The 17,147-nt window shown below is 40.6% G+C and overlaps 1 protein-coding gene across 5 annotated transcripts in view; it reads left to right on the plus strand.

Annotated features, from left to right (window-relative positions):
- Positions 1 to 17,147, plus strand: part of PCTP (phosphatidylcholine transfer protein) — a 90,866-nt gene that overhangs the window by 53,530 nt on the left and 20,189 nt on the right. The window contains exons 6-7 of one of the 5 annotated variants that reach the window (XM_058445395.1): positions 16,169 to 16,332; positions 16,437 to 16,474. In XM_058445395.1, the coding sequence (XP_058301378.1) occupies positions 16,169 to 16,321 (153 nt within the window). In that variant the 3' untranslated portion in view covers positions 16,322 to 16,332; positions 16,437 to 16,474. Of the gene's footprint in view, positions 1 to 2,541; positions 3,220 to 16,168; positions 16,333 to 16,436; positions 16,475 to 17,147 lie in introns of those variants that run through there. The other 4 variants (XR_009215234.1, XM_058445396.1, XM_032162809.2 and 1 more) reach the window with 4 other exon arrangements.

Raw genomic sequence — 17,147 nt, forward strand, 5'->3', positions numbered from 1 at the left:
TGACATGAGTTTACTCATCCATAAAAAAGAGATAACTCATCCATATTGGCTCAGTCTTTGCTGCAAAGATCCAATAACTTAACCAAAAGGCCTGGAAAAGTCTGGCAAATAATATGCACTTATTAGGTTGCGGTTCACATTTCCACACTGGCCTTCTTATGCTTTATTCCAATTATGAGAAGCACATGTGGCAAAACAAGGGTCACATCAACCCAAAACTCACAGAGTTTGGATGTTAGCACATTATTCCTAATCACTCAGATCAGCCAGCAAGTCATACTCTTTTTTCTCTGTCCAAAGCTCAGCACCATTACACTGGACCTTAATCCTGCTATAACTAAGGGGCAGTAATATGTCTTAAAGAAAGATCTTTAAGAGAAAGGAAAACTGAAGAATCCTGGAAGGTCCATCCTGGAATGAGCCAAAGCTAACACTTCCTCAAAAAACAGAGGAATTTCCTTCCCCCTCAACCCCGCCCAGCATATTTTATATATATTTTCTAAGAGGTCAGCTAAGAATAATGGGCTTGAGCCAATCCAGTATTGACCAACTACTCTAACATATTTCTCTTCAATACCTGGTGAGGCAATGGTGTTCAAGAAACATCTACACAATGCAAAGTGAGCAAAAACCAGCCAATCCTAAATCCTACATCAGTAGTCTTCTCCAACCTTGGGGTATAAAAGACATTTTTGGCCAAAGACTATGAAGTAATGCTCTTTATTTGCTTACTTCTTCTCTGTGTCCAAATGATAAAATAAAATTCTGATGTGAAAAAATAATATTTAGAATTTTCCCTTTATAGTCTTCAAAATAGTGGTTGTCCTCATTGTCTCTCCTTCTCTCAAACAAAAAACAAAACGCAAACTCTTTATAAATTTAGATTGAGTTGACTTATTTTTCCTTTATTTGAAAAGTTTCTTTATGTATGATATCACATCTATTATCTCTCTGTATTCTATACCCCTTAAGGTAAGCAGATGTCATAATCTCTATTTTGTGGATAGGGAGGGAAGCTTAGAAAATTTTGTAACATATTGTTATCTCAGCTAGTTAATTGTGGAACCAGGACTGAAACCTACAACTTCTGACTTGAGATTGTTTCTCAAAATCAGAGCATTCTCAGAGTGTTTTTTTTTTTTTTTTTTTTTTTCCCAGCTACTTAGGAGGCTGAGGCAGGATAATCGCTTGAACCCAGGAAGCAGAGGTTGCAGTGAGTTGACGTAGCGCCATTGCACTCCAGCCTGGGTTCAAGCGATTATCCTGCCTCAGCCTCCTAAGTAGCTGGGATTACAGGTGTGTGCCACCACACCCAGCTAATTTTTGTATTTTTAGTAGAGATGGGGTTTCACCATGTTGGCCCAGATGGTCTCGATCTCCTGACCTTGTGACCCGCCCGCCTCGGCTTCCCAAAGTGCTGGGATTACAGGAATGAGCCACCGCCCCTGGCCAGAGTGTTCTTATTTTGCTTTTGTTGTTACTGTTTTTGTGTTGTGTGTGTGTTTTCTCTACACACAACGTGCAGAAAGGACTAAAGCTGCTATTATTAGAAATTTACCTTCTAGTTGGTAGATATATAACATTGTTCAAAGCAGGAAGCAAAGTCAGTATTATTATTATTTTTAAAAGACAGGGTCTCACTCTTTCACCCAGGCCGGAGTCCAGTGGTGGGATCATCACTCACTGCAACATTAAACTCCCAGGCTCAAATGATTCTCCTGCCTCAGCCTCCATAGTAGCTGGGACCACAGACATGCACCACTATGTTGGCTAATCTTTATTTTTTGTAGAGACAGGGTCTCACTATGTTGCCCAGGCTGGTCGCAAACTCCTGGCCTCAAGTGATCCTCCTGCCTTGGCTTCCCAAAGCATTGGGATTATAGGCCTGAGCCACCGTGCCTGGCCGAGCAAAGTCAATGTAGTTAAGTCCTGGGAAGGCCGAGCAAAGCAATGGTAAAATTGGGATGAGAGTCACTGGGGAGGTTTCTGGGCATAGTTGAATATCCACCTACCTATAAAATCCAGAGCCCTGGCTTTCCCATCTACTGAGACTCCAGGGTAGGGGGCCTGTCCCACTGAATTGTCTGTGCTTCTAGGAAGCTCCTTCATTGTACGTGAGCCTAATGTGCTTTTATTATCCTCTACTACCTTTATCACAGGAGTGAACCTCATCTACTCGTTGTCCCTAAAACATAACAGAGCCTCTCACTGTTTACCCATATCCAGTTCATGAGACCTGTAGGAGCTCCCTGTGGATGTAGTATTTGGAAAAAAGATTTTGAATAACTGTGTCAACCTGTTGGGATGCTTCCCTAAGAGTCCACTAGAGGAAATCATAGTCAGGAGGGAAATTGGGGTTTAAAATTTAAAGACAGAACTATGTGTTGAGCTAATGGGGCAACACTAGGATAAAACAATAGCTGGGCAGTGAGAGTTAGTGGCTTAATGACCAGGAGAATAAAAGCAAGAATTGATGTATGGAACAGGTGAAATTAGGCAGTTTAAGCAGTCGTAAAACCTTGGGTTTTTCTTTTTTTGCAGAGTTACATCCAAGCTGCCAGAGTTCTTCAAAGACATCAGGGGAGGTCGGACAGTTTTCCCAAGCTATTCCCCATCCATAAAATGCCCTTCTCTCCCTATTAATTACTTTGGTTTCTACATTTTCTGCATGGCCTACCTCTAATATTTTCTTCTGCAGAGAATTGTTCTTAGCCACTCAGACTATAGGAATCATGCTCAGTTGTCATATATTTAAAACAGTTCTGTGTCACCATTTCCTTTGTTACATACAAAGTCTTTCCTCCAAATAGAATATAAGCCTGTTGTAGAGAGGCAAAAACATGATGTCTTTTGAAAATCCTAAAGGCCTTAGCACATTAATTATTATCGTTATAGCAAACACATATCTAGCACTTACTATGTTCTCTTCCAAGCACTTGTCACACATTATCTCATTTAATCCCGACAACCAACTGTGCAGTATTTCCTACTGTCATTTTATTTTACATATGAGGAAACTGAGTCCTAGGCAGTTTAAGAGATAGTCCCAAGGTTACCCTGCTTGAAACAGAGATCTCTCACCCAGAACAGTTTCTCACTGGCACCTTCTCTTTGCTCGGCTGCCAAAAAAGTAGATATTGACGTGGAATCTGAATACAGCACCTGGCTGGAGAGCATTGCCTGTCTGATGATTCACACTTTTAAATAAAAATAATAAAACCCTTGGCCGCACAGCTTCACTTCCACAGTCCAGCTGGGATGTGGTCACTGTGGTTCCAAAACACACTTGGGTGATATTTCAGCTTGAATAAGTGTAATTTGCACATTCGGTTGTCAAAATTCTGCACGGAGGTCTTGTGATCACCCTCCTTGTCAGGCATCTGCCAAAAGCTTGCTAATGTTTTGGCTCCCTTGTCCTGCTGGTTTTTGCTGGAAGTGACCTAGAGGAGCGTGGGATGCCTTCTCCTTTAGTTGAAACCCAAGTTAAAATGGGACAATCTGGGTGAGTGACCCAAACCTAAGTCCTGATTCAACCATTATTTACTGAGCACTCAGTATGTGTCAAGCATTTTCCTGTATTTTATTACATTGAATCTTCCTAATAGCGCTCCGAGGTGGGTGTCGTGATCTGTATTTTACAGATGTGGAAGTAGATTCAGATGTGAAAGTAACTTGTCAAAGGCCATTCCGTGAGTAGAACTAAAGAGATCTGATTCCGGGTTTCCTGCCCACATCTCCATATCAAGGTGCTTCTGGTTCACTTTGAGGTGAATAAAGTAAAGAATGGAGGGGTAATATAATAAAGATGATAATAATAATAATGACAAACATCACTACCAACATTTCTTGAGTCCACACTGTGTGCCAAGCACTATGGGAATACCTTATAGGCATCACTTCATTTTACCCTCACAACACCCATAAGAGGTAGTAGGCACTAGTATTTCCCCCATGGTACAAAGAAGGAAAATGATGCTCAGAGACGTTAAGCAGGTTAGCAAATGGTGTGCCAAGATTTAAGCCGAGACATTCTGTTGCCAAGGCTTGCTACAACAGCTATATGAAAACATGCAATGTGGGAGTGCTCGATTAGATTCCTCCCCTGCCCCATATCTTCAAAGGAAGCACCAAGAGAAAGTGTGAGGTCAATGATTTGAAAAAATTAATCAGACTGTCAGCATTTCCAGTGGAGCCCATTCAGCCAAAGTCCCCATTTTCAATGTTAACCGCCATGTTGCAAGGCTGACTTAGGAATGTTGCACTCACAGACTCCGAGGAAGATGATAGATTTGTTGAGATGGAGCCTTGCCTGGCTTGGAGCCCAGGATGTCCAGGCTAAATCTGTGTCATTTAGTGCTTTTCACCCCATCTTATTTGGAGTAAGCTGGAAAGAAAATTTGGGTGCTTTGCCAAGGCTTTGGGCATTCACAACCCTGTCACTCAGAGATGAGAAGGATCCTTTAGTTAGAAAAAGTTCTCAGTCACCCCTTCTGGAAGAGAATCAGTGATGTGCCTTTCCACAGCCATGAGAGTTATCACTCCTCCCCACGGGGAGAGTGGGCAGTCACGGTGAATCCTGGAAATGGGAGCTGCTCCCAGAGTGATTGAGAACAGAGCTGAACTCAGTTCCTCACTTCTTGGTACCAAGGGGTTGGGTTGTGCCTTGCAAAGAGAGAGCAAGAATGAAAAGAATAGTAGAATGAGGTTTCGTTTTATATCCAGTAATTAACACACCAAATTAAAAATGAGCAGGGCAGTTTTGTGTGTGCTTGCGATTTGTTACACTGTTTTCCTTTCCTCTCTTATTTAAAAAAATGCTATTTAAACAACATTATAATGACATTAAAAGAAGTACATTATTTATTTATTTATTTTGAGACAGCATCTTGCTCTGTTATCCAGGCTGGGGTGCTGCGGTGGTGCGATCTCGGCTCACTGCAACCTCCACCTCCCAGGTTCAAGTGATTCTCCTGCTTCGGCCTCCCGAGTAGTTGGGATTACAGGTGTGCACCACCATGTCCAGCTAATTTTTGTATTTTCAGTAGAGACAGGGTTTCACCATGTTGGCCAGGCTTGTCTCGAACTCCTGATCTCAGCTGATCTGCCTGCCTTGGCCTCCCAAAGTGCTGGGATTACAGCTGTGAGCCACCGTGCCTGGCCAGAAGTTTAATAAAGAAAATATTCACGTTCCACTTTTGGCTTGTCGAATACAGCATAGTCTTTGCTCTTGCATCATCTATTCTTATGTAACTGTAATCGACAATAGAGTGAGCATTTTTCCTTGTCGTCCCATATTCCTTAAAAATATTCCTTGTTGGGCATGGTGGCTCATGCCTGTAATCCTAGAACTTTGGGAGGCTGAGGCCAGAGGATCTCTTGTACCCAGGAGTTCAAGACCAGCCTGGACAATATAGTGAGACCTTGTCTTTATTAAAAATAAAAACATAGCCGGCCATAGTGGCACATGCCTGTGGTTCCAGCTACTCAGGTGGCTGAAGTAGGAGGATCACTTGAGCCTGGGAAGTCAAGGCTGCAGTGATGAGAGATCGAGAGATCGTGTCACTGCACTCCAGGCTGGGTGACAGAGGAAGGAAGACCCTGTGTCAAATAAAAAGAAAATTTGTTTCAAAAGAGAATTCAATGCGTCGATTACAAAGCCTATTGCTTCTTTCCTGTCTTAATTTTGCTGACACTCTGATATTTTAATCTTCATTCTAGAGTGTGAGCTTATTCATAACCATTCTAGAGGAAGGAGGAGGTTTGAAAATGAAGGGACATGCACATTTGTCTACCCTGTCATGTGTTAATGGTTCCCATTAATAATAAAATAGATAAGAGGATTAGATAAGAGGAGAAACAGAAGAAAAAAAGATCAAAAGTGTTCATTAAAATGAGTTGTATTCTAGTTATTTTCAAGTTAGGAGAACCAAGGTGAAAAAATGCACTAACCAGCTGACAAACAGCTCTGCCCTCCGGAGGCTTGGCAGACACTTAGCAGCTGCTCCCGGGGCCAGGCACCTCTGGCTGTGCCAGCAGCTGTGCCAAGGCTGAACAAGGTCGGGGGGGGGGAAAGAAATGCTTCACATACCTTTGGATCTGTTTAGTCATTGACGCAGGAAATAGGTCTGTGTCGCTCAGCTGGTAGCATCATTGCGTTTGCCTGGAAGGTCAAGGGTTCAAGGACCACACTAGAAAGTTGGCAGCTTCCCAAAGCCAATGCTTGCACTGTCATGGAAGGCAGGTGGTGGTGAACACTGGAGAAAGGAATGCTCTCTCTGCATGTCCCAGGGAAATGGGGCTCACAGGGGCAAGACAGACACCACACCACTCAGTTTACTTTGACCCATAAGCTTCAAAGTACTCCAGTGTGGAACTAGCAGAACTGTCATCCAGGGGACAGGATTGTGTCATAGACACTTCTAGAAGGCAAGTGGAGTTTGGGGCTCTCTGATGCATCCTCTACCATCTTTTTTACTGAACCCTCAGCTCAGCCTCTGTTTCAGCTTTGAGAAACTCAGAAACCAAGAACAGCACAAAATTGTGGCAGATCCCCAGGAAGAAAAGGGGCCCACACTTACTGAGTAAACTAAGCCTGGAATTCATGTCCACAGCCCAGTAGAATCATCTCTTTGTAAACTTCTCTAAAATGTTTATGTGCATTGCTGCTTGGAAGTTCAATGTTATGCACAAAAGCAATTTACTATAATATTTAAGATATTTAAATAAAAGTTTAAAAAGCATGATTATATTTGAAATTATTTGGAATTATTTATAGTAAATACACTTGATAATTTTGCTTTTGGCTAAATATTGGAAATTTGGGGAAATAATCCAAAAAATGATAGTAGAGAAGGAGTTCAGCAAGGGTAAATGTGGAAATACATCTTTTAAAATTAATCAAGCCCACCCCACTAAAAGATAGATCACTTAAGCCTGAAATACAATTTATCCTTCTGCCTAAAGAATTTCTATGGCAGCAGGTGTGGCCTGAACAATAGAGTGAGCATTTTTCCTTGTCGTCCCATATTCCTTAAAAATATTCCTTGTTGGGCATGGTGGCTCATGCCTGTAATCCTAGAACTTTGGGAGGCTGAGGCCAGAGGATCTCTTGTACCCAGGAGTTCAAGATCAGCCTGGACAATATGGTGAGACCTTGTCTTTATTAAAAATAAAAACATAGCCGGCCATAGTGGCACATGCCTGTGGTTCCAGCTACTCAGGTGGCTGAAGTAGGAGGATCACTTGAGCCTGGGAAGTCAAGGCTGCAGTGATGAGAGATCGAGAGATCGTGTCACTGCACTCCAGGCTGGGTGACAGAGGAAGGAAGACCCTGTGTCAAATAAAAAGAAAATTTGTTTCAAAAGAGAATTCAATGCGTCGATTACAAAGCCTATTGCTTCTTTCCTGTCTTAATTTTGCTGACACTCTGATATTTTAATCTTCATTCTAGAGTTGTTTGTTATTTTAATCTTCAACCTGAGTTGTTTGTGCGTGGAGTAACATTTTGGCTTACAAGTTACCACAGGGCTAATTGTTGCTTATTTATTTTGTGGGCTGCTCTGATCCTAGATACATTTGTTCCAGGAATGTGGGAGATTGAGTAGGTGTGGGGATGGTGCTCTTCAGTAAAATTGTCTCTAGACTGGAGAAGGTACAGTAACAGGCAGCTTCTTGTTAGTCTAAAGGAAAAAAAAAATCCCTGACTCCTTTCCCCTTTAAATAAAATACCTTGCTTGCAACCAGCTATAAGAGAGGTTTGAGGTTGGCTTGCATCGGGACCCTGCCAACAGGTTCAAGTCTGATGTTCCTGCTCCCAGGATACCTTTTGCTGTCTTATCATGAGTTTTTTCATTTATTCAGTTATTAGGAGCTGTCTTTCTGCTCCTACTCTCAGAGACCTAAACACGACCTCTCGTCTTGTGAAACCAAAGACAGAGTGAAACAGTCCCCAAAGAAAGGAAATCTTACAAAATCTAATGGAAGTTACACAGTTTGGGATTTCCCTCGGCATTTTATGGCACCTGTCTCTAGTCCTTAGTGCTGTCTACCTGAAATTATTAACATTTCCTCTCTTCGTGAGGACAAGGTTCTTCTTCTTTAATTTTTTAACAGCTTTATTCAGATATCATTCACATATCTCACATACGATTCACCGATTTAAAGTATATGCTTCAATGGCTTTTATTATATTCACAGAGTTGGGCAGCCATCATCTTAATCAATTTTATAACATTTTCCCAAAGAAATCCAAAATGTTTTAGCAAACATTCTCCAATCCTCCTGTCCTCCCAGGTCTAGGAAACCACTGATGTAATTTTTGACTCTGTGAAATTGTCTATTCTGGATATTTCATACAAATGGAATCAAGGCTCTCTTTAAGCATCCTACTATTCTTCCACAGAGCCTGGCCAAAAACCTCGTACCTAGTAGGCCTTTTAGCAAGGCTATATTAGTTACTTGATTTAGGTATATTAAATGACTCTTTTAGGATCAACATAGCTCATTAGTGGGTAACTGGATAGTCCTAGATGAAAGACCTCATATGCCATTACCCATGGCGTGTTAATGGTCTGGACAGTATCAGAATGAAAAGACAGCCTATGACTCATAGCTTCCCCTAGGTGAGGTCCCACAGACATGGCCCCCTGTACTACTCGTCTGTTCAATGATATAACACGGACACCATCAGCTCAACAAATCAGAAATCGATTCCCTAGAAGACTGGAGTTCTCTTATGAGTTGGCACACCACGCTGCATGTTAACAGGCAATAACACTAAAATGCACTAAAGACCATGTAATTTATTCCCAACATGCTGTTATTCTTTCCAAAACATTAGCTTTGGAGCAGAACGTTTGCTAAATGTTGTCTTTATTTCCAAAGCTTGGGGTAAAGATCATATGCAACCAATGACTGAGAGATAATTGGCCACTTTACAGTTTTAACCTCAAATGAACTCCCCCGTCTGAATAAATTTCCTGGTAAAAGATCCCATTTTAATAGAATGTGAAAGCTGCAAGAAAGATGGAGCTTACAGATCACAGTATGGTCTGTTAGATAAATGACCAGGAGTAATATTTCTTAAAACCACATTTTGTAGACAGAGTTAACAGAAAACCCAGGAAAAAAATACCCAGTGGTTCAGCATTCATGCTTAAATGAAAATAGCATGTGTGTTTTCAGCCCAAGTTGTGCCAGGGCTTGGAGGGAAATTGGCAAGGATTAAAACCAGGAGTCTTTTGGGGGTTGTTGGGTATTGTCATCCTGGACCTGACCTCACAGCTTTCTCTTGGAGGAGAAGGCAAAGAGTAGCTGTGCTAAAACTTTGCTCTAAGAGTTGCCACAGAGTTCCGAAAGTTCCTCTTCTTGCAGTTGGCTTATTTTCACTGAGCTGGCATTGAGCCAGAAGTCAAATTATTATTTTGTTTAATAGCTGAAGAAATGATCTTCTTGTGCTTTTTAACCTAAAGGTGGCCTTGACTGCAGAGCCCTGGATGTGGGGAAGCACCTAAGAAGGTCAGTTCTTCCAATAGAATGGGAGGGTGCTCTTGCTGTGCATTTAAAGTGAGGTCCTTGGTTTCCTCCTTTGGATTATCATCTTTGGTGAGGTTTGTCTCATGGAGAACTGATGACTGTGAGTTGTCATGTACAAAGTGAAAAAATAGCTTTATTGTCTTAAGCTCAAATTTCACAGGCTTGCACTCCTTGGTTTAGAATTCAGATTCCTCAGTATGAAAGAGAACAAGAAAATGTTGCACCTTTTAATCTATTTGGGCAGAAAGAAAATTTAAATCTAGTCAGAGAGGGTATCTGTCTGCAAGAGCTCATCCCGAAGACTTCAATTCGTTATTCAAGAAACCATGGCTAAGAATGCACTATGAGCCAGGAACTATCCTGGGTCCTAGGGGTTACAGAGGAAAACTAACCATGACTCTACCTTGAAGGGCTCACAGTTCGTTGGTGATTGGTTATAGGGGAGAGGGAGAGGGAGTAAGACCTAAGTGTGGTGAGTACCGTGATACAGGTATGTACAGGATATGATGGAGCACAGCTTGGTGTGGGTCAGAAAGACTTTTCAGGAGGAACGAATCCAAGGTTGGGTCTCAAAGTAAGAATAGAAGTTAGTCAGGCATCTGGAAATTCACAGTTGCACGGGGGAGGCAGTTTGCCTGAAGTAGAGGGACCAGTATATGAAAAAGCACAGAAACGGAGATTGCATGATGTGGTTCAGCACGTCTTGCCTGGGTGGGCATGTGTTTTTTGAAAGACGAGGTCAGAGAAGTTGGCAGAGTCCGGATCAATAGCAGCCTTGGGTTTTAAACAAGACCACTTTCCCAGCTCCTCCTGGCTGTTCCAACATGGCAATTGGTGCCCTGAGTTCTATCTCAGCATTTGTCACTGTGTGAGTGTCCCTCTTTTTCGCTCTAAGCAGATAGATCTTGCAGATCTGTAAAAAATTCTGGTTCTGCCACTTCCTATATATGTAACCTTGGACAAACTACTTAGTTATATGGAGGCTCTGTTTTCTCTTCTGTAAAATGGGTCAAACAAAAAACAACTTCATAAGGTTATTGTGAGTATTACTAGGAGCAAACAAGAACAATGACTGGCATGAAAAAAAAAGTGGTCATGAAATATTTGTGGAATTAAATTGGGTACAGGAGTGAAAAGGAAATTCTTCTGTCTGGAAAATAGCCTTTAGCTTTCCAAACACCAGTAGCTGCCAAAGCAGTGTAGGACACCTGGAAAGAGGTAGAAAAGAGATCCGTACCATGAAGAAGAGTGACAGGAAGCCACAGACCCCAAAACTAGAAGATGGTAAGCCAGTGAAGCAGATCAAAGTGGTAGGGGTGCATCTTGTGCCAGAACAGCAAGGGCACTGCCAGGTCAGAAGGGTGGACAGGAGGGAGGAGGTGGCAGATGCTGGCTCATAGGGCACTTCAGAGAGTGAACGCATGGCAGCCTGTGGCTTTGTCTTTCCTGATGTTGTCCTGGTATCCTACCAGGCTCTGGAAAGAAATCAAAAAATAAAAATAAAAATAAAGGAAGAGAGGAAAAAAGGGAAGAAGAAAACAGCGGCATTGTTGTTTAATAACAGCAACACCCCCTCATGATAGAAAACACATAACAAACTAGAAATAGAAGGAAACTTCCCCAACCTGCTAAAGGGTGTTTATAAACAAACCACAGCTAGCATACTTAATTGTGAAAGGCTAAAAGCTTTCCCCTTAAGATCAGAAATCAGACCAAGGTGTCTGTTCTTTTTTTTTTTTTTTTTTATACTTTAGGTTTTAGGGTACATGTGCACAATGTGCAGGTTTGTTACATATGTATCCATGTGCCATGTTGATTTGATTTCCTGCACCCATTAACTCGTCATTTAGCATTAGGTATATCTCCTAATGCTGTCTCCTCCTCCCCCAACCCCACAACAGTCCCCGGAGTGTGATGTTCGCCTTCCTGTGTCCATGAGTTCTCATTGTTCAATTCCCACCTGTGAGTGAGAACATGCGGTGTTTGGTTTTTTGTCCTTGCGATAGTTTACTGAGAATGATGTTTTCCAGTTTCATCCATGTCCCTACAAAGGACACGAACTCATCATTTTTTATGGCTGCATAGTATTCCATGGTGTATATGTGCCACATTTTCTTAATCCAGTCTATCGTTGTTGGACATTTGGGTTGGTTCCAACTCTTTGCTATTGTGAATAGTGCCGCAATAAACATACGTGTGCATGTGTCTTTATAGCAGCATGATTTATAGTCCTTTGGGTATATACCCAGTAATGGGATGGCTGGGTCAAATGGTATTTCTAGTTCGAGATCCCTGAGGAATCGCCACACTGACTTCCACAATGGTTGAACTAGTTTACAGTCCCACCAACAGTGTAAAAGTGTTCCTATTTCTCCACATCCTCTCCAGCACCTGTTGTTTCCTGATTTTTTAATGATGGCCATTCTAACTGGTGTGAGATGGTATCTCACTGTGGTTTTGATTTGCATTTCTCTGATGGCCAGTGATGATGAGCATTTCTTCATGTGTTTTTTGGCTGCATAAATGTCTTCTTTTGAGACGTGTCTGTTCATGTCCTTTGCCCACTTTTTGATGGGGTTGTTTGTTTTTTTCTTGTAAATTTGTTTGAGTTCATTGTAGATTCTGGATATTAGCCCTTTGTCAGATGAGTAGGTTGCGAAAATTTTCTCCCATTCTGTAGGTTGCCTGTTCACTCTGATGGTAGTTTCTTTTGCTGTGCAGAAGCTCTTTAGTTTAATGAGATCCCATTTGTCAATTTTGGCTTTCGTTGCCATTGCTTTTGGTGTTTTAGACATGAAGCCCTTGCTTGCCCACGCCTATGTCCTGAATGGTATTGCCTAGGTTTTCTTGTAGGATTTTAATGGTTTTAGGTCTAACATTTAAGTCTTTAATCCATCTTGAATTAATTTTTGTATAAGGTGTAAGGAAGGGATCCAGTTTCAGCTTTCTACATATGGCTAGCCAGTTTTCCCAGCACCATTTATTAAATAGGGAATCCTTTCCGCATTTCTTGTTTTTGTCAGGTTTGTCAAAGATCAGATAGTTGTAGATATGCAGCATCATTTCTGAGAGCTCTGTTCTGTTCCATTGATCTGTTCTTAACACTCCTATTCAAAATTGTGCTGGAGGCTTTAGCCAGGATAATTAGGCAAGAAAACGAAATAAAAGACATTAAGATTGGAAAGGAAAAAGCAAACTATCTGTTTGAAGATACATAATTTTATATAGAGAAAAACAATCTTGAAAAAGAAGAACGAAATTGGAAGATTTGCAGTTCCTGATATAAAAATTTACTACAGGCCGGGTGCAGTGGCTCATGCTTGTAATCCTAGCAATTTGGGAGGCTGAGGTAGGAGAGTGGGAGGATCATTTTAGTTCAGGAGTTCAAGACCAGCCTAAGAAATATAGGGAATCCCAAATCCACAAAATAAATAAACAAAAAATTAGCCGACCATGGTAGTGTGCACCTGTCGTCCTGGCTACTTGGGAGGCTGAGGTGGTAGGACTGCTTGAGCCCAGAAGGTTGAGGATGCAGTGAGCTGTGATCACTCCACTGCACTAACAGAGTGAGACCCTGCCTAAAAAAATAGCTTACTACAAATAACTTGGTACAAATCTATAGTAATCAAGACAGTGTTGTACTGGCATGAGGATTGATATATGAATCAATAGAATAGAATTGAGGATCCAGAAATCAACCCTCTCAATAACAATAAATTGATTTTCCATGAAGGAGTATCAAGAAAATTCAATGGGGGAAGAATAAGCTTTTTCAACAAATGGTACTGAGACAACCAGATATCCATATGCAAAAGAATGAAATTAGATCTCCTGCCACCGTATATAAAAATTAACTCAAAATAGATCGAAGACCTTAAATGTAGGAGCTAAAGCTATAAAATTCTTGGAAGAAAACATAGGGGCAAATTTTTTTATGGATTTGCCAGTAATGTCTTAGATCTAGCACCAAAAGCATAAGCAAAAAAATAAACAAAATAGATAGATGTAACTTTATTAAAATTAATAACTTTTGTGCTTCAAAAGAAACCACAAAGAAAGTGACAAGACAATACACAGAATGGGAGAGAACTTCTGCAAATCATATATCTGATAAGGGGCATTCCTGTTGCTATAACAAAATTCTGAAGAGCAGGTAATTTATATAAGTAATAGAAATCTATTTCTCATTGTTCTGGAGGCTGGGACATTCAATATCAAGGCACTAGCAAATCTAGGGGCTGGTGAGAGCTGCTCTGTGCTTCCAAAATAGTGCCTTGTTGTTAGGTCCTCACATGATGGAAGGGATGAAAGGGCCAAAGGGATGAATAGCTCCCTTGAACCTCTTTCATGAGGTCATTAATCTCATTCATGAGGATTCTACTCTCATAACTTAATCACCCCTAAAGGCCCTACCTCTTAATACTATAACATTGGGGATGAGACTTTGACATATGAGTTTTGAGGAAACACATTCAGGCTACAGCAGGGCTTGTATCTAAAATATGTAAAGAAATGATACAACAAGAGACAAAAACTTAATTAAAAAATGGAAAATAATCTGAATAGACATTTCTCCAAAGAAGATATACAAATGGCCAATAAGTGCATACAATATGTTCAACATCATTAGCAATCAGGGATATGCAAATTAAAACTGCAGTGAGATGCCACTTCACACCCATTAGGATGGCTATAATGAAAAACATGAATAATAACAAGTGTTGGCAAGGATATGAAGAAGTTGGAGTTCTCATACACTGCTAAAAGGAATGTTAAGCAGTGCAGCCACTTTGGAAAATACAAGGCAGTTTTTTAAAATGTTAAACACAGAGGTTTAATGTTCAAAAGGTTAACATTTGACTTTGAAATTCTACTCCTAAGTATAGATACAGAAGAAATAAAAACATAGGTCAACACACAAACTTGTACGTAAATGTCCATAGGAGCATTTTTCATAATAGGCAAATAATGGAAATAGTCCAAATTTCCAATGACTGATGACGATAAAATGTAGTATATCTGCACAATGAAATATTATTTGGCAATGAAGTACTGATACATGGTACAGCATGGAGGAACTTTGAAAACATTATGTCAAATGAAAGAAGTCGTTCACAAGGGATCATGTAGCATTTCATGTACGTGAAATGTTCAGAAAGGCAAATCCACACAAAGAGTAAATTAGTGGTTGCTTGGGATTAAGAAGAAATGGGAAGTGGTGCTAATGGATATGGAGCTTCTTTTGGGGGTGATAAAATCTTCTAAAATTTATTGTAATAATGGTTGCACAACTCTGTTATTTACTAAAAACCATTAAATTGTACACATAAATTGGTTCATTGCATGGCATGTGAATTACATCTCAATAAAGATGTCATAAAAACCAATGATACAAATAGCTGTTGTTAATTTAGCACTTTCTAAATGCTAGGTACTGTGCTACACTATATAATCTTACCTAAGTCTCATAATAAATATGCCAGGAAACTTAGTTTTATTCACGAAGGGAAAACATGAGTTCAGAGATAAGGAAATTGCCCAAGGTCACAAAACTAGTAATTACCATACTAGTTAGGATTTTAACTCATTTTTGTCTCATTTTGAGTTTCAGGGTCTTACAAAAGGACATTAGATGGATCTTGTGAGCCTCCTCGTGTACAAGGCTGGGGTGTTCACAATAGTGACCAACACGAAACAGTAGAAATTAGTGAAATCTCTGCCTCTGACTTTCTCACCCTAGAACTGGGGTGAGGTGTTGGCTCCCAGGCACTGTGGATATGGGGTGGCAAGGCATCTATCCTCAGTTAACTGTGCTCTTCTGCCTTCTAAGGACATATTTGTTTTAGAGGTTCCCTTAATTCCTTAATTCTCCCTCAGATATGTCACAGCTGTCATTCTGGAGGTGAGACTCTTGACCCTCCGCCCCCAGCACCTGATTTTACAGATTACGTCTTGTGTTTGAAACTGAGTCCTGTTACTGTTGGCTCTGCCTGCTTCCTAGTTCCAAGAAACAAAACGTGAGAAGGAAGGTGTTAAGCCCACAAGACAAAGACGTCAAATAGTTCTCACCAAGGAACATTTGGATGAGTTTTGGGAAAATGACTGTGAAGCAGATGGATTACATTTTCTGTTTGGGCTCAGTAATTAAGGGGAAAGGGGGACCCAAGCCAAATGTGCTGGGATTTTGTCAAATTCCAAATGTTGGAACACATTTCAGGATGTTTGACTGAGTTTGGCAGAATCAGTACCTTGACTGTGGTCTTCTCTTCTTGGACAAAAGATGACCGAAGAGCCTACAATAATCCGAATCTGAAAGAAGCCACAGGCGTGGTTACCCTTTGGTGGGAAATGGCACAGTGGTACCCTTTGTCAGTTGGAATATTTCAGTGGGGGGATTAACTATGCATACGGTTATTCTTGCAGGGTTTTTGAGAAAGAGGATAAAAATCAACTCACATAACACAATTTAAGAACATATTCTTTCATTCTATTCCTCGTGATCCAGAGGCTAAAAGTAGAATTGCATCCTTCCATGACTATACAAACCCCTTATTCTGTGCATCCTGAAGTATCCCCAGGAATTTTTGTGGCTGTACTCACTATTATCCTTTGCTCTTTCCATTTGATTCTTTAGAATCAGAGCAGAACCAAGCGGGAAGCTCAGAATCAGAGAGATCTCATCAAGTTTTCGGCAAACCCAAACACTCTGCAATGGATTGAGTGGAAGGAAGAGGAAGGACATGATAAAGACATGAGAAAAGAAGCTGAGTCTTTGTTGAAACACTGAAATGGTTGCAGGTATCATTTCTTATCTCATTGGTTTTTCTCATAAGCCCTGAATTAATTCATTTATTCACAATATTTACCATGTGTTCACTATCATCTACGTACTGGGAAGATAGCAGTGAATAAAACGGACAAAATTACCTGCCCTCTTGGAGCTCGCATTCTAATGAATAAAATGCCATTGTCACTTGGAGGATATGATTATCAAAACTTTTAGAGGTCAGTTGCTTAGTTGGTCAAAGAGCAGTAGAATTTACATTTTTCTCCTATAAGTAGCTACAATGCTTTGTCTGAAGTTTTACCCTAGTATTACAAATATTTATTCTATTTTGCTGATAAATTTAAAAATGGCCTTCACTGTCTTCCAGATGGGATATGTTGCTTACCATTGACAGAATATTCTGCACCCAAAGTTTAAATTTCTAAGAAGAAAACACAACTAAGTTCATCCTTTAAAACATTTTTTTCAAATGACTAAAAAGTAGTGATTGGGAAGTGCTGATATTAAAATGGCGGCAAAGCTTCCACCTCAGAGCTCTCTTTTCTTCTCCCTGTCTTCTCATCATCAGATCTTTTTTTATTCACTGAAGAAGCAAAATTTGAAAGTAAATATATAAATTAGAAACTGGCAAGAGAAGTAAACAGCAGTCTTGGGTTTTCACTTCAAGGCAAAACGATGGCTCCTAGTGTCCCCTTCTGCATGTCAATCTTGTATATCAATTCCCTGTGATAGGAAACATTATTTTCAGTGGATTGAAGTCCAGGCAATTGTCGAGAGAGCTCCTATGTGGCAGCTGTTTTGGACATGTCCAGAGGCACAACTTTTT

This window comes from Hylobates moloch, unplaced genomic scaffold, assembly GCF_009828535.3.
Source record: "Hylobates moloch isolate HMO894 unplaced genomic scaffold, HMol_V3 SCAFFOLD_10, whole genome shotgun sequence".
In the NCBI taxonomy this organism is placed as follows: domain Eukaryota; kingdom Metazoa; phylum Chordata; class Mammalia; order Primates; family Hylobatidae; genus Hylobates; species Hylobates moloch.